The following is a 23,711-nucleotide window of genomic DNA, read 5'->3' as shown; positions in this document are numbered from 1 at the left end:
GACAAGTCAACTCACGGACAAGCTTTTAAACTAATTAAGTGGGGAGGGGGGATTCGCTTTAACTACTAGTCTATAACCTACAACTTAAAAATATTTATTTTATTTTATTATCAACATACTTCTATTTCAATCTACCAGAGCAACTGTAAATGGAAGCTTGAATAATTTTAACCCAAAATAACGAGCAGAAAAAAAAAAAGCCCGGGTTGTGTAGTGTTTCGCTTATTTACTTACCCGCTGTTTTCTAGTCACATGATCTTGTCGTTCAAAATGGTGGTCGATACTTCCTACTTTCGGTTTTACCAACCAAAACAATTTTCCACATTAAAAACGACAATGGTTCTACTACTGATGCTGGCAATTTCTGTATCATGCTTGAGTATAGAATCGTACGCATTCTCCGAAGATGTGTTATACAAACAATTTATCAATTTTGCCATCTCACACAACAAGACTTATTTTTTAAACCCAAAGAATTCTTCGGAATTAATCTTTCGTTTTGAAACTTTCAAGGTAAAATTATTATTTAATACGAGCCGACCCGCGACGTATCATACGCCGCTATTTTAGTTGTTGTTTTTTCTACTTTTCAGTCAGTAATTCATAATGTGTGAATTCGACAGTACCAATGCTGCCACTGAAAATATCTATATATATCTATATATATATTATATATATAATTCTCTTCTTCGAGCCGTTAGAAAACAAGCTGCAAACGCTCTCCCTACCTCCCCACCCCTACATGGTTTTAGTGAGCTGTGTTCACTCTAAATGTTTACAAGCAGAGCCAACGATTTTAAACGTAGGGGGGGGGGAGGAGGGGGGGAGGGAAGGAAGGGGGGGGGGGTTATGGTCCTTAACGAGCTACTTATAGTGTTTTAAAGAAATATTTTCAGTGTCAGCGTTGGTACTGTCGAATTCACAAATTATGAATTATTGAAAATTAGAAACAACTAAATAGCGGCGTATGTTATGCCGCGGGCCGGCTCGTTATATATAATTCTCTTCTGGGATCAGTTAGAAAACAAGCTGCAAGCGCGCCTTTGCAGTCCCCTCTCTTCCTCTCTATCACTATCACTACCACCCCCACCCCACCCCCACATGATCTGTGAGCTGTGTTCACTCTGTTTACATTTTACAATCATAGAGACGGGTTTGGTGACGGCTATTAGGGGCAGATAATTTAGTTTGAAATGATTTTAAACTTAGAGGAGGCAACTAAGAGGAGGCTGCTTTCACGTAGGGGGGGGGGGGGGGGGCTAGTCTTGACTTAGTCCTCTTTGCTCCTTATGGAGCATAGGGCCTCCACCATTTCCTTCCATTTCTTCCTATCCTCGGCTATTAATTTTGACATCTCCCAAGACATCCCTATTGGCTTCAGTTCTTCAAGAAGACTCCGCCTCCAGGTCTGTCTTGGGCGCCCTCTCTTCCGCTTTCCCTGGGGGTTCCACTCAAGCGCTTGGCGTGTAACATTTGTGTGAGCCCTTTGCAGTGTGTGACCCACCCAGCGCCACTTCTTCCTTCTTATTTGCACACCTATAGGCTCCTGCCTAGCTTTCCTCCATAGCTCCAAGTTCGGCACTTTGTCCTGCCATCTCAGTTTCAGTATCTGTCTAAGGCATCTATTCATGAAGGTCTGTATCTTTGCTATCACTACCACCCCCACCCCACCCCCACATGATCTGTGAGCGGTGTTCACTCTGTTTACATTTTACAATCATAGAGACGGGTTTGGTGACGGCTATTAGGGGCAGATAATTTAGTTTGAAACGATTTTAAACTTAGAGGAGGTAACTAAGAGGAGGCTGCTTTCACGTAGGGGGGGGGGGGGGGGGGGGCTAGTGTTTTTAAGCAAATATTTTCAATGGCAGCATTGGTACTGTCGAGTTCACAAATTATAAATTACTGAAAAGTAGAAAAAAAAACAACTAAATAGCGGCGTATGATACGCAGCGGGTCAGCTCGTTTGCTTTAAAACACTAAAACCCTCTTTTCCCCCTACCCCCCTTGTGAAAACAGCTTCCTCTTAGTTACCTCCCCTAAGTTTAAAATCGTTTCAAACTAAATTATCTGCCCCTAATAGCCGTCACTAAACCCGGCTCTACGATTGTAAACATTTAGCGTGAACCACAGCTCAACATACCATGTCACATGTGGGGATGGGGGTGGTAGCGATATGCTATGCCGAGAGAGGAAGAGAGTGGACTGCTAGGCGCACTTGCAGCTTGGTGTTTTCTAGGGTCTCCAAGAAGAGAATTATATATATTATATATAGATTTAGGCTGATGCTAGCCGGAATAAGATACGCATGCGATAGGCATGCGCAATGGAGAGAAACTATGACTTGCCTTCGCGGCGATGTTTTTGATGGTAATGCGCATGCGTGTGTTTACAACCGCAGAACCATAACACCAACCCTATTCCTATCCCTAACCCTATCCCTAATCCTATTCCTAACCCTAGCTCTAATCCTATCCCTAACCCTAGCCCTAATCCTATCACTAACCCTAACCCCAACCCTAATCCTACCCCTAACCCTCATTCTAGCCCTAACCTTAGCCATAGGTCACTGCGCATGCGCAGAGCTATCTTTTGCCGACTAAGTGGAGACGTTGGGGAGAAAAATCTTCTTCCGAGTAGTCACTTCGATAGATTTATTAGTTATTATTAATACAATGAATTTGGGCCTACTCGTATTGTAGTACTTAACTAAATATGTTGTGACGGTACTTGAACTATAGTAAAACGTTTATTTGTTTAGGCCTTGGTTATAATTATATAACATATAGGCCTATAGGCCCACCTAATAATAAATAATATATTATTACTATTAGGGCCTAAGCCTAGTTATTAATAATAGTTAAACTTAAGGTCAGGGAGTTGATGTAGTCTATCATCATCGGCTGTAGGACTATGTCATGCCACTATTAAATTAATTATAATTATTTTAATTTCAATAATAATAGACCCTAATTTCCTAAGTATACCTTATACTAATAATAAATATTATCTTGTGATGTTGTTTTATAGTTTGAAACTTAGCCTATGTAATTTACCCCATGAGCACATGATAAAGCAGAAGGGTTAGTTGTAAAAATAATATTTAATTATTCATTATTGTTTATTAATTTTAGGAGAATGTTGCAAGAGCTATTCAACTCAACAAAGCATATATGAATGACAGTTATCTAGTCTATGGTGTCAACAAGTTTTCTGACTTAACTCCAGAAGAGTTTACAAGTTAATATCTTCTTTATTTTATATGAATCTCTTATATGTTTAAAAATCACATATTTAAATTTAGGCCCTATATTGTTTGTAATATCTCACTTCTTTGAAATAAAACTTGCAGCAGCTATAAATAAATGCATACCAATATGTAATCTAATCAGTCTTAATTTTCAAATATTTAAAGAAATGTACCTATCAGGATTGAAGCAAAACAAGCATCAGAAAGCGTGGCAAAATACCACGTCGTTATCTTTTCATCACAATGAAAGCCACCAAAAATTGAATTTACCCTCAAAGGTGGATTGGTAAGTCATAGAAAAAATTAATTAAAATGAATGTGCAAGCCTACTGTAATATTGGAAACTTATAGTACTAAGTTTTTTTTTTAAATTTAGCAACTTATGTACAATATCTTATTATTAAACATTCTTTTTAAAGACACACATATTAGACCATGTGCATACATAGATTTATTTTAACAATAATATGTTAATGAGTGCACAAATATCTTTACTTTAAAAGCTTAACAAAAAAAACTTATTTTGACCAATATTTCATAAATCAACAAAAGCTGAGCAAAAATATTTATAGCGTTGTTTTACAGGAGGGACAAACATGTTGTCAACCCTGTACTGGACCAGGAGACGTGCGGAGCTTGCTGGTCAGTGTTTGTGTGTTATGGTCGGACAAGTCGTTTTGTAAATGTCTGTCAGTTACTTTTTTTGTAATACAATAGACCTTCAATCATTGGTAACACTTTTGTTTTTTATTTTTGAAATACAATTTAGAATGGAAAAAATTGTTTTTGCATCTACTTCTAAATTTGTAAAAGGTTTAAACTTTTTTATTTTGGAATAGAAATTCTTTGATATCTCTTTTACTGTGATTCTTGTTTAAGATGCCACTCATAAACCCACTGATTAACCCACCATCTTTATTTGTATATTACCACCATTCTTTCATCTTCACTCTTCTGTCTATTTATTTGTCAGTACTATTCTACTGAACCATACAATGTTTTCCTCAGTGAACAAGCAAAAGAAATGATCCAACTCTTAAAGTGGTAGTAATGTTTATAACCCCACTAGTTTTTAGTATGAGATAGCGAGATATTTCAGTGCTCAGATCATCCTTACAATCTAATGTAATACAGATAATGTCCAAATAAGCCACACTTGTCATCTGCTTTTGGGTTAGAATTTGATGACTGCAGTTGCAGCATAGGATAATATATCCAATGGGTTTTTTAAATTTCTTATTCAAATTTAATTTTGTTTCAATTTCTCAGGGCTTTCAGTACAGTAGAGACCATTGAAAGTATGTTTGCCATACAGAACAGATCCATGCCTCCCCACCTAAGTGTACAGGAGCTTATAGACTGTGATTTCACCAACCAAGGATGCTCTGGGGGGGACATTACTAGCGCTTGTATCTGGGCTTACAATGTAACTTCACAAACTTTACTGTTACACATGATAGTCAAGATAAAAACATTAATTTTTATACATATCTGATTGCATCTTTTCCTACAAAATGTTATGTACGGCATGATATTTTCCTTAAATTTAAAAGGGAGTAGTTATAGCTATATCTACATAATGTTGTATAGGGCATTACATTCTCTGCTCAAGTTGTATAGGGCATTACTTTCTCTACACAAGTTGTATAGGGCATTACTTTCTCTGCACAAGTTGTATAGGGCATTACTTTCTCTGCACAAGTTGTATAGAGCATTACATTCTCCTCACATTTAGAATGGAGTGGCCTATGAAGAGGACTACCCTTTGAAAGACAAAACAGAAACCTGCAAACAACTTGAGCCATCTGCTAAACGTGTCCACCTCAAGTCGTGTTCATCTTACCAGTAGGAAGTGTTCCCTCATCTCATTGTTCAGTGTTTTAGTTGCTGGTGGTTTTGTCTGAGTGGTTTTGTCCTGTCTGAGTGGTTTTGTCCTGTCTGAGTGGTTTTGTCCTCTGTCTGAGTGGTTTTGTCCTGTCTTTGTCCTCTGAGTGGTTTTGTCCTCTGAGTGGTTTTGTCCTGTCTGATTGGTTTTGTCCTCTGTCTGAGTGGTTTTGTTCTGTCTTAGTGGTTTTGTTCGCTGTCTGAGTGGTTTTGTCCTGTCTTTGTCCTCTGTCTTGTGGTTTTGTCCTCTGAGTGGTTTTGTCCTGTCTGATTGGTTTTGTCCTCTGTCTGAGTGGTTTTGTTCTGTCTTAGTGGTTTTGTTCGCTGTCTGAGTGGTTTTGTCCTGTCTTTGTCCTCTGTCTTAGTGGTTTTGTCCTGTCTTAGTGGTTTTGTCCTCTCTTTGTCCTCTGTCTGAGTGGTTTTGTTCTGTCTTAGTGGTTTTGTCCTCTCTTTGTCCTCTGTCTTAGTGGTTTTGTTCTTAAAGTTATTTTGTTTTAAAAATGATCTGATTAAAAAAAAATTATTGTGTAGCTATGTCAACCAAGAAACGAAAATCCTTGACCTCCTTGCGAATCATGGACCAGTGGCTGTGTCTGTAGACGCAACAACATGGCACAACTACATCGGGGGGATCATCCAGTTTCATTGTTCACAGAATATCAACCACGCAGTCCAGATTGTTGGGTATGATTTAACAGGTGGGTATCACATCGGTGTTCACAGAACATCAACCATGCAGTCCAGATTGTTGGGTATGATTTAACAGGTGGGTGGCACATTGGTGTTCACAGAATATCAACCATGCAGTCCAGATTGTTGGGTATGATTTAACAGGTGGGTGTCACATCGGTGTTCACAGAACATCAACCATGCAGTCCAGATTGTTGGGTATGATTTAACAGGTGGGTGTCACATCGGTGTTCACAGAATATCAACCACGCAGTCCAGATTGTTGGGTATGATTTAACAGGTGGGTGTCACATCGGTGTTCACAGAACATCAACCACGCAGTCCAGATTGTTGGGTATGATTTAACAGGTGGGTGGCACATTGGGGTTTCTGAAGGTAGTCTACACTTTGTGAAAGGACGTTAGATCCAATTCACCATCTCATCCTCTGATCATGAGTTTACTTTTACAGCTAAATGTTGCAAGAATTATCCAGTTCAACTTTCATAATAATACTGTTAGTTAACATTAGCCTATGTCATGTTTTAAATCTTGTGATTAACCTTGATACATCAAATAGAAGAATGTGTAAACTGCATTAATAATAATTCTCACTCAAATCTTAGAGAAAATGGTAAAATGACAAGTTCAGTGTTTGTAATAATTCACAAATGCCTTCTGTATAGAATGTAGCATACTACCTAATGGTAAAAATATTTGAACATAATATTGTAGGTGATGTCCCTTACTACATTATTCTAAAAATGTTTGAACATTATATTGTAGTTGATGTTCCATACTGGATTATTCTTAAAATGTTTGAACATTATATTGTAGGTGATGTCCTTACTACATTATTCTAAAAATGTTTGAACATTATATTGTAGGTGATGTCCTTACTACATTATTCTAAAAATGTTTGAACATGATATTGTAGGTGATGTTTCTTACTACATTATTCTAAAAATGTTTGAACATGATATTGTAGGCGATGTTTCTTACTACATTATTCTAAAAATGTTTGAACATGATATTGTAGGTGATGTCCTTACTAGATTATTCTAAAAATGTTTGAACATGATATTGTAGGTGATGTCCCTTACTACATCATTCGAAACTCATGGGGCTCTAACTTTGGTGATAAAGGCTACGTTTATGTTAAATATGGTGGGAATGTGTGTGGTAAGACAATATCAATGTATTCATTAATTTTTTTAATGTTATGAAACTGGTAGTGACATCATTGTTTTATCAATTTTAAAATTTTTTAACGTTATGAAACTGGTAGTGATATTGTTGTCATCAATTTTTAATGCTGTAAAACTGATGGTGATATGATTGTTGCCATCAACTTTTTTATGCTACAAAACTTATGATGACATCATTCTTTTTTAGGTCTGGCCAGTGAAGTTTCTAGTCTTGATGTAAAGACTTCTTGAGGAGCTGTGGGATATTGGGGTGGGTCTGATACTAGGGGGGTGTAGGATAGGGGTGTGGTCTGATACTGGGGGGTTGATATGGGGTGTGTCTGTTATATGGGGGTGTGATATGAGGTGTGCTTGATACTGGGGAACAAGAAAGGGGTGATATACTTATCCAAGGTAAATGTTTCATAAAAATGTAAAAGTGGGATGCATATAGTTATGTGATTAAAGAAAATGATTTTGATATCTTTATATGTATAAACAATGCATTAAATTCTCCAATGTAAAAGTGATGCTGAATTTTATAATTTTGGATGACTGATAAGACAGTCCCACTACAAAATGACTGACAAGACAGTGATGCTACAAAATGACTGATAAGACAGTGGTGCTACAAAATGACTGACAAGACAGTGGTGCTACAAAATGACTGCAGAATAATGAAGATGTAGTTTTAACTGATGTTACTTACTGCTGATTTGTAAATATCATAGCCTTGGCTTTTGTAAAATTGATTTTTATGTTTGCTCAATATTATTAAAATGTGTTTCCTATTCTGGTTTACCAAGCCATTTGAATGTGTTTTAATCTAGTTTCACCTGAGTGAAAAGTTAATGTACATTAGTTTTTAATAGCAATGAATTAATTAAATATCAACTCAACTAGTGTAAAACTAGATATTTTTTAAGAAAATAAAAAGGCTCTACCAGTATTACTGGCACGGTACAGGTACACAATGGAGGCTAAACTAAAAGAAAAAAGCTATACTCTTGTCAAAATGAGGCTAATTGGACAGTTGATTTTATTAAATAAACAAGGCCGGGTGGAAAGCAATTAGCACCTGACAGAGTGGCAGGTCACACAGAGGAAACTGATGAATTACTTCAGGAGCTTACACCCCACTCCCACCCCCACAAATACTAACAGCCACCTGGAGAATCTGATGGATAACTTCAGGAGCCTACACCCCCCACCCCCACAAATACTAACAGCCACCATTTACCTGGAGAAAGTGATGAATTACTTCAGGAGCCTACCCCCCACCCCCACAAATACTAACAGCCACCATTTACCTGGAGAAACTGATGAATTACTTCAGAAGCCTACCCCCCCCCCCCCACTCCCCACCCCACAGATACCAACAACCACCATTTACCTGGAACAAGATATCACAGGCTGACGGTGTTGTGTACCAAAAGTTTTGAACTAATCTTATCATTTTTTAAATGTGGTGTTCCATAAATGACGTCAAACTCCAAAAAAGGTGGGGGGAGGGACAATTTTTGTACCCTCTTGTTTTTTAGCCGTACCCTTCCCCCCCCCCCCCCCCCCGTAAGAATAATGTCCAGCCTGGGGCCTAGCTCGTCGTTTGTTTAGCGGCAGTTCAAACAACAATCATTCAGGCTAGTCCAGCGGTAATCATCAGGGGCGTGGACACAGCATAATTATCAGGGGCGGGGCCACATCTCTTCAAGTCAAGCTGTAATCCTCAGGGGTGGGGCCACGACGTTTCACTGTCAACTATTTATTAACAAAACAACAGTTAAACTATTCACGTTTAGTGACAAACTATTTCTATTTTATGACAAAACCTTCATTTACTATCACTTGTATACAATTCATTTAAGATCAACCACATTTCCGATTTTACGCATCCCCCCCCCCCCCCCCCCCCCAAGTGTACCATTCTCTACCAGTGGCGGAACTAGAAAAAATGGGCCTCCCCGCAAAAAAAAAAATGTTGGGCCCCCCATATATATATATATATATATATATATATATATATATATATATATATATATATATATATATATATATATATATAAACACACAATAAGAACATAGGATACTAATTTCTGGCCTGATCGCGTTTTGAAAAAAAAAATTCAATTACATTTAATAACAACAACATGTCATGTGTATGAGTGCATTGGTCTGTTTTGAAAATCTCTGTTTTCATTTATGTTTGCCTTAATACTTTTAATAATTAAGTCGGTCAAAAGTATATAAATCATAAAGCTTTGTATAAGAATGGTGTCTCGTGTTTATTTTATTTTTTTTTGTATTTATATTATTAGTTTTAACTACATTTCATTATTATACTATACCATTCTTTAGTACTTATTTTTTTTTAAATAATAATTAAGATAAGAAATTGCTGTTTAATTTGATTATTACAAATCTATTAAAAAGAGCTTATGAGCACCCCTATTTGGCTATTTGTAAAAGGGAAATACTTTATGGAAGTGGTTTGAACGTTTGCCTATCTTTCACACTACAGCTCATGTGTATATTTTTTTAAATTTTTTTTTACACAACAGCATGTCTTAGCTACTATCTATATAATATCACTACTGTATTATATCTGTTATCTGTATGTTATTTACAAAACCACTATCAAGATGCCAGTGACGAAACTAATATATATATATATATATATATATATATATATATATATATATATATATATATATATATATTTATATATATATATATATATATATATATATATATAACACGCTATCATTCGTGTATTTATTTGAGACGTTTGCCTTGTTTTCTAGTACAGTGGTTATTAAATGTAAACAATGTCGGCACTTTATTTCTTGGATATTAGTTGTTGGAGCGCTAGTTTGTCTACACTACCACTGATACGAGCCAGCTTAGTTGTTGAGGCGCTATTTATTCGCTTCTTGTAAGGCTAAGAGCGGGAGGGGAGGTCTGAAAAGGAACTTAAAAGGGAAAACAAAGCACCGATGTGCTTTTATCCATCAGTACCAAATTTGGGATGGTCTCAAAAAGCCGTCTTAATATCTAGCGGCCTCTCGCGCAATTGATGTTTTTTCAAAAGAAATTTGCCGACAACAGCGTGTGTTTGATTGTAGGAAAAAGAATATACAAGAGAGTGGGATGGTGTCTATAGAATAAAGATACTCCAACTGCAGCTACAGTATTCTTTTTTCAAAACAACCATCAAGTCAAAAATGCAAGAAAATTAATTTTAACTTTAAAAAAATGATTATGGGCGGCTGTGGGCCCCCTAAACGGCGTGCCCCCCCCCCCCCCCGCATTGCGGGATCTGGCGGCACTGTAGTTCCGCCCCTGTTCTCTACATTGGATCATCAGTTATCATGGACACATTAAAGGGACGTCACTCGGCAAACATACTGTATAAAGTGTACAGTCAGAATGGAGTTATCTTATTTCTCGTTTGTTTTTATTTCATTTTCTTGCTTTTTCTTTCAAGGTAAGTCAAAATAGCTTTCAATTGTTTTTTAAACTAAAAGATACAGTCAGAATATCTGTCAATTGTTTTGTAAAGTAAAAGATACAGCCAATGTAACTGCCAACTAGTTTGTCGCATAAACTTTATGAAACTAGAGTAGAATCATGTAAAGTGGTAAACTACTAAACATTTATTGTATCTGTCAAGTAAAGATTTAAAGTAAAGTTGCACAATTATAGGCAGTTAATTAATGTAAGACTAGATAGCGGTGTTCCTTCTTTTAGTTCTTTTTTTTTTCATCTAAGCACTTTTTTTCATAAGCTCTTCAGTCTGAAGCAATTTAAAAATATTTTTAAAAATGAACGATGGATTAAAGCAATATAGGAAACAAGTGTGACCTTGAGTTTGACCTTCGCCCAATGTCTTGTGTCCCACCCAGCAGTCTCTCGTCCAGCGAATGTAGACAACAGCAAGGGGCGAGCATTCCTGCTCTCCTTCATCCCCACTCTCGGCAACGCGAGTCAGAACGGCGTCATCGTAACCACAGAAACCAAGACGACTGTCTTCATCAACATCCCGGCCACTGGCTCGCTGACACGTCACTTCCTGAACAAAGATTCGTCGTTCATGTTCAAAGTAAGTTCATCCTCTTGGTGGGTGGGTGGGTGGGTCACGTGTGGGCGCGTGCCACTAACAGGACCACTAACAATAGGACCACTTTTGTTGTCATCTCTGACTCCACGGCTCTAACACATGACTCCACACATCTAACACCCTGACTCCACACATCTAACAACCTGACTCCACACATCTAACACCCTGACTCCACACATCTAACACCCTGACTCCACACCCTGACTCCACACATCTAACACCCTGACTCCACAGCTCTAACACCCTGACTCCTCTAACACCCTGACTCCACATCTCTAACATCCTGACTCCACAGCTCTAACATCCTGACTCCACACCCTGACTCCACACATCTAACACCCTGACTCCACAGCTCTAACACCCTGACTCCACAACTCTAACACCTGACTCCACAACTGTAACACCCTGACTCCACACATCTAACACTCTGACTCCTCTAACACCCTGACTCCTCTAACACCCTGACTCCACACCCTGACTTCATACATCTAACACCCTGACTCCTCTAACACCCTGACTCCACAGCTCTAACACCCTGACTCCACAGCTCTAACACCTGACTCCACAGCTCTAACACCCTGACTCCTCTAACACCCTGACTCCTCTAACACCTTGACTCCTCTAACACCTGACTCCACAACTCTAACACCTGACTCAACAGCTCTAACACCCTGACTCCACATCTCTAAAACCTGACTCCACAGCTCTAACACCCTGACTCCTCTAACACCCTGACTCCTCTAACACCTTGACTCCTCTAACACCCTGACTCCACAGCTTCCACAACTCTAACACCCTGACTCCTCTAACACCCTGACTCCACAGTTCTAACACCCTGACTCCTCTAACACCCTGACTCCTTTAACACCCTGACTCCACAGCTCTAACACCCCGACTCCTCTAACACCCTGACTCCTCTAACACCCTGACTCCACAGCTCTAACACCCTGACTCCTCTAACACCCTGACTCCTCTAACACCCTGACTCCACAGCTCTAACACCCCGACTCCTCTAACACCCTGACTCCACAGCTCTAACATCCTGACTCCTCTAACACCCTGACTCCTCTAACACCCTGACTCCTCTAACACCCTGACTCCTCTAACACCCTGACTCCACAGCTCTAACACCCCGACTCCTCTAACACCCTGACTCCACAGCTCTAACATCCTGACTCCTCCAACACCCTGACTCCTCTAACACACTGACTCCACAGCTCTAACACCCTGACTCCTCCAACACCCTGACTCCTCCAACACCCTGACTCCTCTAACACCCTGACTCCTCTAACACCCTGACTCCTCTAACATCCTGACTCCTCTAACACCCTGACTCCTCTAACACCCTGACTCCTCTAACACCTGACTCCACAGCTCTAACACACTGACTCCACAGCTCTAACACCCCGACTCCTCTAACACCCTGACTCCACAGCTCTAACATCCTGACTCCTCTAACACCTGACTCCACAGCTCTAACACCCTGACTCCTCCAACACCCTGACTCCTCCAACACCCTGACTCCTCTGACACCCTGACTCCTCCAACACCCTGACTGCTCTAACACCCTGACTCCTCTAACACCCGACTCCACAGCTCTAACACACTGACTCCACAGCTCTAACACCCTGACTCCTCCAACACCCTGACTCCTCTAACACCCTGACTCCTCTAACACCCTGACTCCTCTAACACCCTGACTCCTCTAACACCCTGACTCCTCCAACACCCTGACTCCTCTAACACCCTGACTCCTCCAACACCCTGACTCCTCTAACACCCTGACTCCACAGCTCTAACACCCTGACTCCTCCAACACCCTGACTCCTCTAACACCCGACTCCACAGCTCTAACACACTGACTCCACAGCTCTAACACCCTGACTCCTCCAACACCCTGACTCATCTAACACCCTGACTCCTCTAACACCCTGACTCCTCTAACACCCTGACTCCTCTAACACCCTGACTCCTCTAACACCGTGACTCCTCTAACACCCTGACTCCTCCAACACCCTGACTCCTCTAACACCCTGACTCCTCTAACACCCTGACTCCTCTAACACCCTGACTCCTCTAACACCCTGACTCCTCTAACACCCTGACTCCTCTAACACCCTGACTCCTCTAACACCCTGACTCCTCTAACACCTGACTCCACAGCTCTAACACCTGACTCCACAGCTCTAACACCCTGACTCCTCTAACACCCTGACTCCTCTAACACCCTGACTCCTCTAACACCCTGACTCCTCTAACACCTGACTCCACAGCTCTAACACCCTGACTCCTCTAACACCCTGACTCCTCTAACACCCTGACTCCTCCAACACCCTGACTCCTCTAACACCCTGACTCCTCTAACACCCTGGCTCCTCTAACACCCTGACTCCTCCAACACCCGACTCCACAGCTCTAACACACTGACTCCTCTAACACCCTGGCTCCTCTAACACCCTGGCTCCTCTAACACCCTGACTCCTCCAACACCCTGACTCCTCTGACACCTTGACTCCTCCAACACCCTGACTGCTCTAACACCCTGACTCCTCTAACACCCGACTCCACAGCTCTAACACACTGACTCCACAGCTCTAACACCCTGACTCCTCCAACACCCTGACTCCTCTAACACCCTGACTCCTCTAACACCCTGACTCCTCTAACACCCTGACTCCTCCAACACCCTGACTCCTCTAACACCCTGACTCCTCTAACACCCTGACTCCTCTAACACCCTGACTCCTCCAACACCCTGACTCCTCTAACACCCTGACTCCTCTAACACCCTGACTCCTCTAACACCCTGACTCCTCCAACACCCTGACTCCTCTAACACCCTGACTCCTCTAACACCCTGACTCCTCTAACACCCTGACTCCTCTAACACCCTGACTCCTCCAACACCCTGACTCCTCTAACACCCTGACTCCTCTAACACCCTGACTCCTCCAACACCCTGACTCCTCTAACACCCTGACTCCACAGCTCTAACACCCTGACTCCTCCAACACCCTGACTCCTCTAACACCCGACTCCACAGCTCTAACACACTGACTCCACAGCTCTAACACCCTGACTCCTCTAACACCCTGACTCCTCTAACACCCGACTCCACAGCTCTAACACACTGACTCCACAGCTCTAACACCCTGACTCCTCTAACACCCTGACTCCTCTAACACCCTGACTCCACAGCTCTAACACCCTGACTCCTCCAACACCCTGACTCCTCTAACACCCGACTCCACAGCTCTAACACACTGACTCCACAGCTCTAACACCCTGACTCCTCTAACACCCTGACTCCTCTAACACCGTGACTCCTCTAACACCCTGACTCCTCCAACACCCTGACTCTTCTAACACCCTGACTCCACAGCTCCCGTCCGGCACAACCGTCCAAGGCCCGAGGGTCCACAGGAAGCAGGCCGTGGCCGTCTACTCCACGGACCCGGTCAGCGTGTACGGCGTGACGCTGGGGGAGGGGTCGCAGGGCGCCTACCTGGCCCTGCCCATAGACAAGTGGGGGAACCACTACGTGGTGGCCACGTACCAGGGACTCAACAAGACGGGAGGTAATGCCAACCTGATCTTAGAGTTATCTGCCCGCTAGAACTCAAAATTAGAGTTATCTGCCCGCTAAAACTCAAAATTAGAGTTATCTGCCCGCTAGAACTCAAAATTAGAGTTATCTGCCTGATTGAACTCAAAAATAGAGTTATCTACCCGCAAGATGAGTATAGAACTCAAAATTAGAGTTATCCAGAGTTTCTTCCAGGCATCTTTTTTACCGCCCCCCCGAACGAAATGAAATTTATATAATTTATATAGAAAATATATACTTTTAACAGTGTCCGCCCCCCCGAAGAAAGTTTACCGCCCCCCCGAAGATTTCAAGTGCCCCCCCCCCCCCCCGGAGAAAAAAGTCTGGAAGAAACACTGGAGTTATCTGATGTTAAATTGGTCTGGAGCGCTAGCCTTTCACAAATCATTTTCTTCGGTTTGTATAATGAAATGTCGAAAATGAGTTAGGTAAATATTGCGTCATTTTTTATCCTCTGGTTTTTACTTTCTCGTATATACGAAGTATAGAGAGAGTATTGTAATCGTGCAAGAAAAAAGTTTAAGTAATTAAAAATGGATTAAAATCATGTCTATATCCCGAGTTGCCATACCCCGTAGTGTTGTATAAGACTATTCGAGAAAGTTTAGGGGAGATCACTCCCTGTTGATTTTTTTTATATTCCAGGTGAGATAGTAATCGTTGCTGCAGAAGATGACACAACAGTGACGATATTATTCAATGTTTTAACTTCAACTAGGTAGGTAGCATGTACTTAACTAGGTAGTTAGCACGCACTCAACTAGGTAGGTAGCATGCACTCAACTAGGTAGGTAGCATGCACTCAACTAGGTAGGTAGCATGCAGTGAGCTAGGTAGGTAGCATGCACTCAACTAGGTAGGTAGCATGCACTCAACTAGGTAGGTAGCATGCACTCAACTAGGTAGGTAGCATGCAGTGAGCTAGGTAGGTAGCATGCACTCAACTAGGTAGGTAGCATGCACTCAACTAGGTAGGTAGCATGCACTCAACTAGGTAGGTAGCATGCACTCAATCAGGTAGGTAGCATGCACTCAACTAGGTAGGTAGCTTGCACTCAACTAGGTAGGTAGCATGCACTCAACTAGGTAGGTAGCATGCACTCAACTAGGTAGGTAGTATGCACTCAACTAGATAGGTAGCATGCACTCAACTAGGTAGGTAGCATGCAGTGAGCTAGGTAGGTAGCATGCACTTAACTAGGTAGGTAGCATGCACTCAACTAGGTAGGTAGCATGCACTCAACTAGGTAGGTACCACGCACTCATCTAGGTAGGTAGCATGCAGTTTGCTAGGAAGGTAGCATGCACATAACTAGGTAGGTAGCTCGCACTCAACCAGGTAGGTAGCATGCAGTCAGCTAGATAAACTACATACATGGTACATCACTTACACATACACACACTATGTCCCTCCCACTCCCGAAATTTCCAATTGTTTGCCCAAATGTTACAACTTGTTTGGTCAGTTTGGGTCAGATGTTACAACTAGTTTGGTCAGATGTTTGTCTGTCTAGATGTTACAACTAGTTTGGTCAGATGTTACAACTTATTTGGTCAGATGTTACAACTAGTTTGGTCAGATGTTACAACTAGTTTGGTCAGATGTTTGTATGTCCAGATGTTACAACTTATTTGGTCAGATGTTACAACTAGTTTGGTCAGATGTTACAACTAGTTTGGTCAGATGTTTGTTTGTCCAGATGTTACAACTAGTTTGGTCAGATGTTACAACTAGTTTGGTCAGGTGTTAAAACTAGTTTGGTCAGATGTTACAACTAGTTTGGTCAGATGTTACAACTAGTTTGGTCAGATGTTACAACTTATTTGGTCAGATGTTACAACTAGTTTGGTCAGATGTTACAACTAGTTTGGTCAGATGTTTGTTTGTCCAGATGTTACAACTAGTTTGGTCAGATGTTACAACTTATTTGGTCAGATGTTACAACTTATTTGCTCAGATGTTACAACTAGTTTGGTCAGATGTTACAACTAATTTGGTCAGCTGTTACAACTAGTTTGGTCAGATGTTACAACTAGTTTGGTCAGATGTTACAACTAATTTGGTCAGATGTTAAAACTAGTTTGGTCAGATGTTACAACTAATTTGGTCAGATGTTAAAACTAGTTTAGTCAGATGTTACAACTAATTTGGTCAGATGTTAAAACTTGTGTGCCCAGATGTTATAACTAGTTTGGTCAGATGTTACAACTAGTTTGGTCAGATGTTACAACTAGTTTGGTCAGATGTTACAACTAGTTTGCCCAGATGTTTGTCTGTCCAGATGTCTGGGGAAGAAGACGAGTTTTGACAGACAGCACACCATGAGGTCTGACCTGGGCAGGGAAGATGTGCTGCGTGTCTTCTGTGAGGACGACCTCACCGGAAGTATCATCAAAAGCAGCAAGCCAGTGGCGGTCATCTCGGGGACTCCGTGTGCTGCAATCCCTCAAGGTAAAGTGTCTCAGTCCCTGTAGACACAGTCACTCTAGACACAGTCCCTCAATCCCTCAAGGTAATGTGCCCCAGTCCCTGTAGACACAGTCACTCTAGACACAGTCACTCTAGACACAGTCCCTCTAGACACAGTCCCTCAATCCCTCAAGGTAATGTGCCCCAGTCCCTGTAGACACAGTCACTCTAGACACAGTCCCTCAATCCCTCAAGGCAATGTGCCCCAGTCCCTGTAGACACAGTCACTCTAGACACAGTCCCTCAATCCCTCAAGGTAATGTGCCCCAGTCCCTGTAGACACAGTCACTCTAGACACAGTCCCTCTAGACACAGTCCCTCTAGACACAATCCCTCAATCCCTCAAGGTAAAGTGTCCCAGTCCCTGTAGACACAGTCCCTCTAGACACAGTCCCTCTAGACACAATCCCTCAATCCCTCAAGGTAAAATGTCTCAGTCCCTCTAGAAAAGGCCCCCCAATTCCTCAAGGCAAATAGTCTTAGATCTCTAGACACAGTCCCTTATTTTCAAGCGTAAGGTTTCAGTTTCGGTCCCACCAGATAGCCCTTCAACCCATCTCATTTATCTCTGGGGTCCATCAATCTTGCTCATGGCTCCAGACTTTAAGTTATCCGCAGGCTCCTTTAATTGTTACATCACAAGAACAGTTGCGGCTATGTGAAAAAAATGGTGCATCAAATACGGAGACCAAAGGCGGAAATCCTTGTGTATCCTTGTGTATCCCCCCCCCCCACCACCACCACCCTGAATCAACTTGCTGTACCCCCTCTCTTGATCCCTACACCCCCTATGGTAGCCAGGGAGTTCCGTCTCCGTGTGTGGGTTTTATCTACACAATGACTTTAACACAGGTAACGTGTTTGATGGTCCAAGTAGGCAGTAGGTATTTCTGAGTGTGACTTTTGACACTGTCAGGGACAGAGATATTGTACTGGCCATCAGGTAGGTATGACTTTTGACAATTGATAGAGCTATTGTATTGACCATCAGGTAGGTATGACTTTTGACACTGTCAGGGACAGAGCTATTGTACTGATCAACAGGTAGCCCTAGGTATGACTTTTGACACTGTCAGTGACAGAGCTCATGTACTGACCATCAGGTAGCCCTGAGTGTGACCTGATTGTGGAGATGATGCCCCCTACACGAGTGTTGGGCAGAGAGTACGTCGTGCCCACTTTGGCTGAGCGCAAGTCCATCATTCGTGTTGTTTACCTCGAGCCTCTGAGGGTGACAGGTTCGTGGCCAGTTTATCTTCTGACAGTTTGACTAATTAAATAATTGATATAGCTTAATTAGTTTATTTAGTAAGTCAAACAGTTTTATTATCTAAATAAGTTACGGTTAATGAATTAAATAAGTAAAAGAGTGTACTGGATTAAATTGGTGAAATGGTTAAATTAATGAAAAAGTAACAGTAATTAAGATGACCCCGGCCCACCAATAAAATTGTTTGTACTCACAAACATTTCTATCTTGACCTAGATAAAACAAATGTGACCTTCACCTTTTCGGGCGGGGTAGGCGCCTTCACCCAGGACAACCGTCTGTTTACCGAGGTGGCCATCTTGCCCGGGACTGTGGTCAGACTTAACTCCAGCCAGCCCGTGCTTGTGGTTGTCTACACGACCAGCGCAGGGGTCAGGGACGGCAAGGTGAAGGTCGGGGACGCCTCCATGGCCGTGGTGGCGCCCGTAGGGAGGTTTGACGCCTGCTACAACCTGAACGTAGACTGGACCCAGCTGCTGGGGAACCTGACGTCATACCTGTACCACGTGACGGCCGTGTGTCCAGACAACAACACCCTGCTGGACATCGATGGCTTTAACGTCAACAGCAGGAGGCAGAGTGGTTTCAATGTAAGGCTGGGGTTCAAATCCTTCAGTTTTCGAGGACTCACGTCCTCACTTGTTTTAAAGTATGTTTAATGTCCCTGATTATATAACTAACACTCCCCTCCCTGGGAAATATAACAAAATAAAAAGAAGATCTAACTACTCCTGCCAATAACGTCCCTCATCAAATAGCTACACCTCCCTAACGTCCTTTGTATATAACTACCCTGTCACTCCCCTCATCATATAACTACCCCTTCCCTGATTATATAACTACCCCTCTCGTCATCATATAACTACCACTCCCCTCATCATATAAACGACCCATTCCCCCATTATATAACTAGCCCTGCCCCTTACCTGATCATATAACCACACCTCCCCTCCCCCTCAGATCTACGATGCACGTAAACTAGACCGGAAGTTCCTAGACCACCAAACCTTCCCCCCCTCCAGCAACTTGATCTTGACAGTATCTGGGCCTGGCTCAGGCATGGCCCTACCCCTGGGGCTGAAGATTGACTTTTTCACAGGTACAATGGCGTTGTTTTAATGAGTTCACCTCTAATCAGTTAGCTGTCTACAAACTGACTCCTGAATTACCCCCCCCCCCGCTGTTTTACCCAGGGGTAGACAACTGCTCGTCTGATCCCTGCAAGAACCAGGGCATCTGTTACGTCACAGGTAACAAAGTCACGTGCTACTGCGGTGACCAGCTGTCGGGAGACAGGTGTGAAATTGGCAAGTTGTGTTTGGTTACCTAATACTTGACAGGTGACAGGTGTGAAATTGGCAAGTTGTGTTTGGTTACATAATACTTGACAGGGGACAGGTGTGAAATTGGCAAGTTGTGTTTGGTTACCTAATACTTGACAGGGTTCAGGTGTGAAATTGGCAAGTTGTGTTTGTTTACCTAATACTTGACAGGGGACAGGTGTGAAATTGGCAAGTTGAGTTTGGTTACCTAATACTTGACAGGGGACAGGTGTGAAATTGGCAAGTTGTGTTTGGTTACCTAATACTTGACAGGGTTCAGGTGTGAAATTGGCAAGTTGTGTTTGGTTACCTAATACTTGACAGGGGACAGGTGTGAAATTGGCAAGTTGTGTTTGGTTACCTAATACTTGACAGGGGACAGGTGTGAAATTGGCAAGTTGAGTTTGGTTACCTAATACTTGACAGGGGACAGGTGTGAAATTGGCAAGTTGTGTTTGGTTACCTAATACTTGACAGGGGACTGGTGTTACCAAATACTTGACACAGATGTTTAGAAATTAATCAGTCATAATTTATTTTCTAATTCTTTTCACCTCTAACCCTGTCACCAGTCATAGTTTCACCTGTCACCAGTCATAGTTTCACCTGTCACCTGTCATAATGTCACCTGTCATAATGTCACATGTCATAATGTCACCTGTCATAATGTCAGACAAACTCACCTGTCCGCAGACTCCCACAATGCCTGTACCAACTTGTCTTGTAAAAATGGCGGCACGTGTGTCGACCTGCCCTACGACTTCTTGTGTCAGTGCCGGGAAAATTTTACCGGCAACTTTTGTGAAAACGGTGAGTCTCACGTCTTTAGTGATATGGAAATCTATGTATATATGGTCTCTCGTCCTCGGTGAACTAGAAATCTCTAGATGTATGTCTTTATTGCAGCTAAGTTTTGAGTTGGGATCAAATAGAATGAGGGTTTCGGATACACAACACTATAAAATAAGAAAGTGCCTTGACTGATGTTTCTGTTTCAGTAATGAACATAACCCTGACAACCTCACCAATTTCATCAAGTACAACAACAACAGCAACATCGACAACAACACCGTTAGTAACTTCAACGTCAGCAACATCAACAAAAACTACAACTACAACATCAACAACCTCCCAAACTACAACGTTATCGGCATCATCGACAACAACAAAATCTACAACACCAAAAGCCACATCATCAACAACAACAAAAGCCCCAACAACAACAACAACGAAATCTACAACAACAACAAAAGCCCCAACAACAACACCAAAAGCCACATTAACAACAACAACAAAAGCCCCAACAACAACCACACCAAAAACCCCAACAACAACAACACAAGCAACATCAGGAAGATGGTGTGCGTGCACCTGTAAAAACATCACGCAAGACATAATTGACGAGAAGAAAGAGGAGATAGAGAAAGAGTTGACGATAGATGCTAAAACAACACACAACACACGGATCAAGTGAGTACATGGGGACAGATTTTGGTCGTGTCCAGTGTTTCTTTCACACATTTTGCTGAGAATATTTGTTCTCTTATGTGAGTGGGGTGGAAGGGGGGGGGGGGAGAGGGGCGTGGATTGAGACATACCTGTAAGAAACACTGGTGACGTCAAGCGGGAAGTTTTTAAAAGACCTTGGACAATGGCTAATTAATTTCTACAGATATGAAATGATCACTAATTAATTGCTACAGATATGAAATGACCACTCATTAATTGCTACAAATATAAAATGACCACTCATTAATTTCTACAGATATGAAATGACCACTCATTAATTTCTACATATATGAAATGACCACTCATTAATTTCTACAGATATGAAATGATCACTAATTAATTTCTACAGATATGAAATGACCACTCATTAATTTCTACATATATGAAATGACCACTCATTAATTTCTACAGATATGAAATGACCACTCATTAATTTCTACATATATGAAATGACCACTCATTAATTTCTACAGATATGAAATGACCACTCATTAATTTCTACATATATGAAATGACCACTCATTAATTTCTACAGATATGAAATGACCACTCATTAATTTCTACATATATGAAATGACCACTCATTAATTTCTACAGATATGAAATGACCACTCATTAATTTCTACAGATATGAAATGACCACTCATTAATTTCTACAGATATGAAATGACCACTCATTAATTTCTACAGATATGAAATGACCACTCATTAATTTCTACATATATGAAATGACCACTCATTAATTTCTACAGATATGAAATGACCACTCATTAATTTCTACAGATATGAAATGACCACTCATTAATTTCTACAGATATGAAATGACCACTCATTAATTTCTACAGATATGAAATGACCACTCATTAATTTCTACATATATGAAATGACCACTCATTAATTTCTACAGATATGAAATGACCACTCATTAATCTCTACAGATATGAAATGACCACTCATTAATCTTACAGATATGAAATGACCACTCATTAATCTTACAGATATGAAATGACCACTCATTAATCTCTACAGATATGAAAGCGCGTACGATGAAAGACCCTCGGCTGCTGGGATAGGCATTCTCGGAGTTCTATTTTTAGCCCTGGCATTCGGAAGTGTCGTTTTATTGGATGTCCTATCGGCAGTCTCTTACATCGTCACTCGCTTTATGCGCAGAAAAAAGAAAGATAACCACGAAAATAAACCCGCTAACTTAGGACAACCAGCGGTTACTTCCCCTGAAGAGAGACAGCCCTCATGGAAAGACCGCATCACGTTGATACAGAGATACACGTTGCCGCGCGCCAAGCTGGACGGTGACGTGCTGTCGGTGAATGGGGTAGACTACGACACATTCAACCTGGGGGATAAACAAACTGAAGGCCCCACCCTCGACATGTCGCCGTACGATACTCCTTCGAAGCCCGACCCAGAGGGTCAAGTAGATGAGTATCATCTGTACGAGAACATTCAAGACCTGATCGATGAGCTTCAGTCACAGAAATAGATGTTCAATAGATGTTCAATAGATGTTCAATAGATGTTCAATAGATGTTCAATAGATGTTCAATAGATGTTCAATAGATGTTCAATAGATGTTCAATAGATGTTCAATAGATGTTCAATAGATGTTCAATAGATGTTCAATAGATGTTCAATAAATGTTCAATAGATGTTCAATAGATGTTCAATAGATGTTCAATAAATGGTCAATAGATGTTCAATACATGTTCAATAGGTGTTCAATAGATATTTAATAGATGTTCAATAGATGTTCAATGGATGTTCAATAAGTAGGCCTATTTAATCAAACAAAAAACATGAAGTAAATAATTCTAAAAAGTAATGTGGATTTCATGATTATTATTGATTTTCCTTTCATGTATTGACCCTGGTGCCCCAAAGACCAGACAATAATGTAGGCCTTTAAAAATCTGAAACTTGAAATTCAAGATGGATTTGGAAAAAGACGCTACTAGCAAGATCACGTTCCAGATGTTAAAAAAAAACATGTTTTAAAAAGCTGTAGCTAGCAGGCGCAAGGAAAATTATGTGGGAAAAAAACTTTAGGTTTACTATGACTTTGTCAATAAAACTGTATTACAAAAACATATTACAATTTCAAGGTTTTAATTTTTATAAGTCGCCAACTATATTTAATAGACTAAAATGATTACGTCTGAAAATCAGATGTATCTTAGCCTCACAATATAGATCTATGATCTATCCATAACGTCACAGAAAAGCCAATTTGCTATTCACTGTAAGTCAGCCAACATTTTGACCAAAGACAGAGTGGCCTATGTACGTAAACAACAGCACAAAATTGGACGTAATATTTGTAGCTGGCTACCAGTCGGTATCTACAGAGAGGGTCAAAGTTCACTGGCCTAACCTTATTGTGGCCCTTATCGTCTGTGATATTTGTTC

The 23,711-nt window shown here is 41.3% G+C and overlaps 2 protein-coding genes across 2 annotated transcripts; both read left to right on the top strand.

The window, feature by feature from the left end:
- The first annotated feature begins 207 nt into the window (after positions 1 to 207).
- Positions 208 to 7,790, top strand: LOC131937495 (cathepsin O). The gene is made up of 9 exons (XM_059294981.1): positions 208 to 513; positions 3,135 to 3,240; positions 3,416 to 3,536; positions 3,836 to 3,892; positions 4,520 to 4,676; positions 4,986 to 5,095; positions 5,666 to 5,832; positions 6,892 to 6,984; positions 7,198 to 7,790. Exons 1-9 carry the CDS (start codon positions 253 to 255, stop codon positions 7,239 to 7,241), a joined length of 1,116 nt encoding a protein of 371 aa, XP_059150964.1. The 5' UTR covers positions 208 to 252; the 3' UTR covers positions 7,242 to 7,790.
- Positions 7,791 to 10,351: 2,561 nt separating this feature from the next.
- Positions 10,352 to 22,807, top strand: LOC131938722 (uncharacterized). Its single transcript, XM_059296860.1, has 12 exons — positions 10,352 to 10,473; positions 10,892 to 11,088; positions 14,489 to 14,684; positions 15,359 to 15,431; positions 16,996 to 17,165; positions 18,287 to 18,421; positions 18,670 to 19,043; positions 19,414 to 19,552; positions 19,647 to 19,749; positions 20,774 to 20,850; positions 21,119 to 21,245; positions 22,314 to 22,807. The coding sequence occupies exons 1-12, from the start codon at positions 10,416 to 10,418 to the stop codon at positions 22,786 to 22,788; spliced, it is 2,124 nt and encodes a 707-aa protein (XP_059152843.1). The 5' UTR covers positions 10,352 to 10,415; the 3' UTR covers positions 22,789 to 22,807.
- The last annotated feature ends 904 nt before the right edge of the window (positions 22,808 to 23,711 follow it).

Source organism: Physella acuta, unplaced genomic scaffold, assembly GCF_028476545.2.
Source record: "Physella acuta isolate Inbredline_101_S28 unplaced genomic scaffold, ASM2847654v3 ptg000017l, whole genome shotgun sequence".
NCBI classification, from domain to species: domain Eukaryota; kingdom Metazoa; phylum Mollusca; class Gastropoda; family Physidae; genus Physella; species Physella acuta.
The sequence above is the reverse complement of the archived record's forward strand: the minus strand, read 5'-3'. Positions and strand labels throughout refer to the sequence as shown.

Excerpts from the sequence above, each read along its gene's own strand:
- LOC131937495 (XM_059294981.1), top strand. The coding sequence starts at position 253 with ATGATCTTGTCGTTCAAAATGGTGGTCGATACTTCCTACTTTCGGTTT. Across the intron at positions 3,893-4,519 it reads GAGACGTGCGGAGCTTGCTG|GGCTTTCAGTACAGTAGAGA; the intron begins GTCAGTGTTTGT and ends TCAATTTCTCAG. Across the intron at positions 4,677-4,985 it reads CTTGTATCTGGGCTTACAAT|AATGGAGTGGCCTATGAAGA; the intron begins GTAACTTCACAA and ends CCTCACATTTAG.
- LOC131938722 (XM_059296860.1), top strand. The coding sequence starts at position 10,416 with ATGGAGTTATCTTATTTCTCGTTTGTTTTTATTTCATTTTCTTGCTTT. Across the intron at positions 14,685-15,358 it reads GGGACTCAACAAGACGGGAG|GTGAGATAGTAATCGTTGCT; the intron begins GTAATGCCAACC and ends TTTATATTCCAG. Across the intron at positions 15,432-16,995 it reads AATGTTTTAACTTCAACTAG|ATGTCTGGGGAAGAAGACGA; the intron begins GTAGGTAGCATG and ends TTGTCTGTCCAG.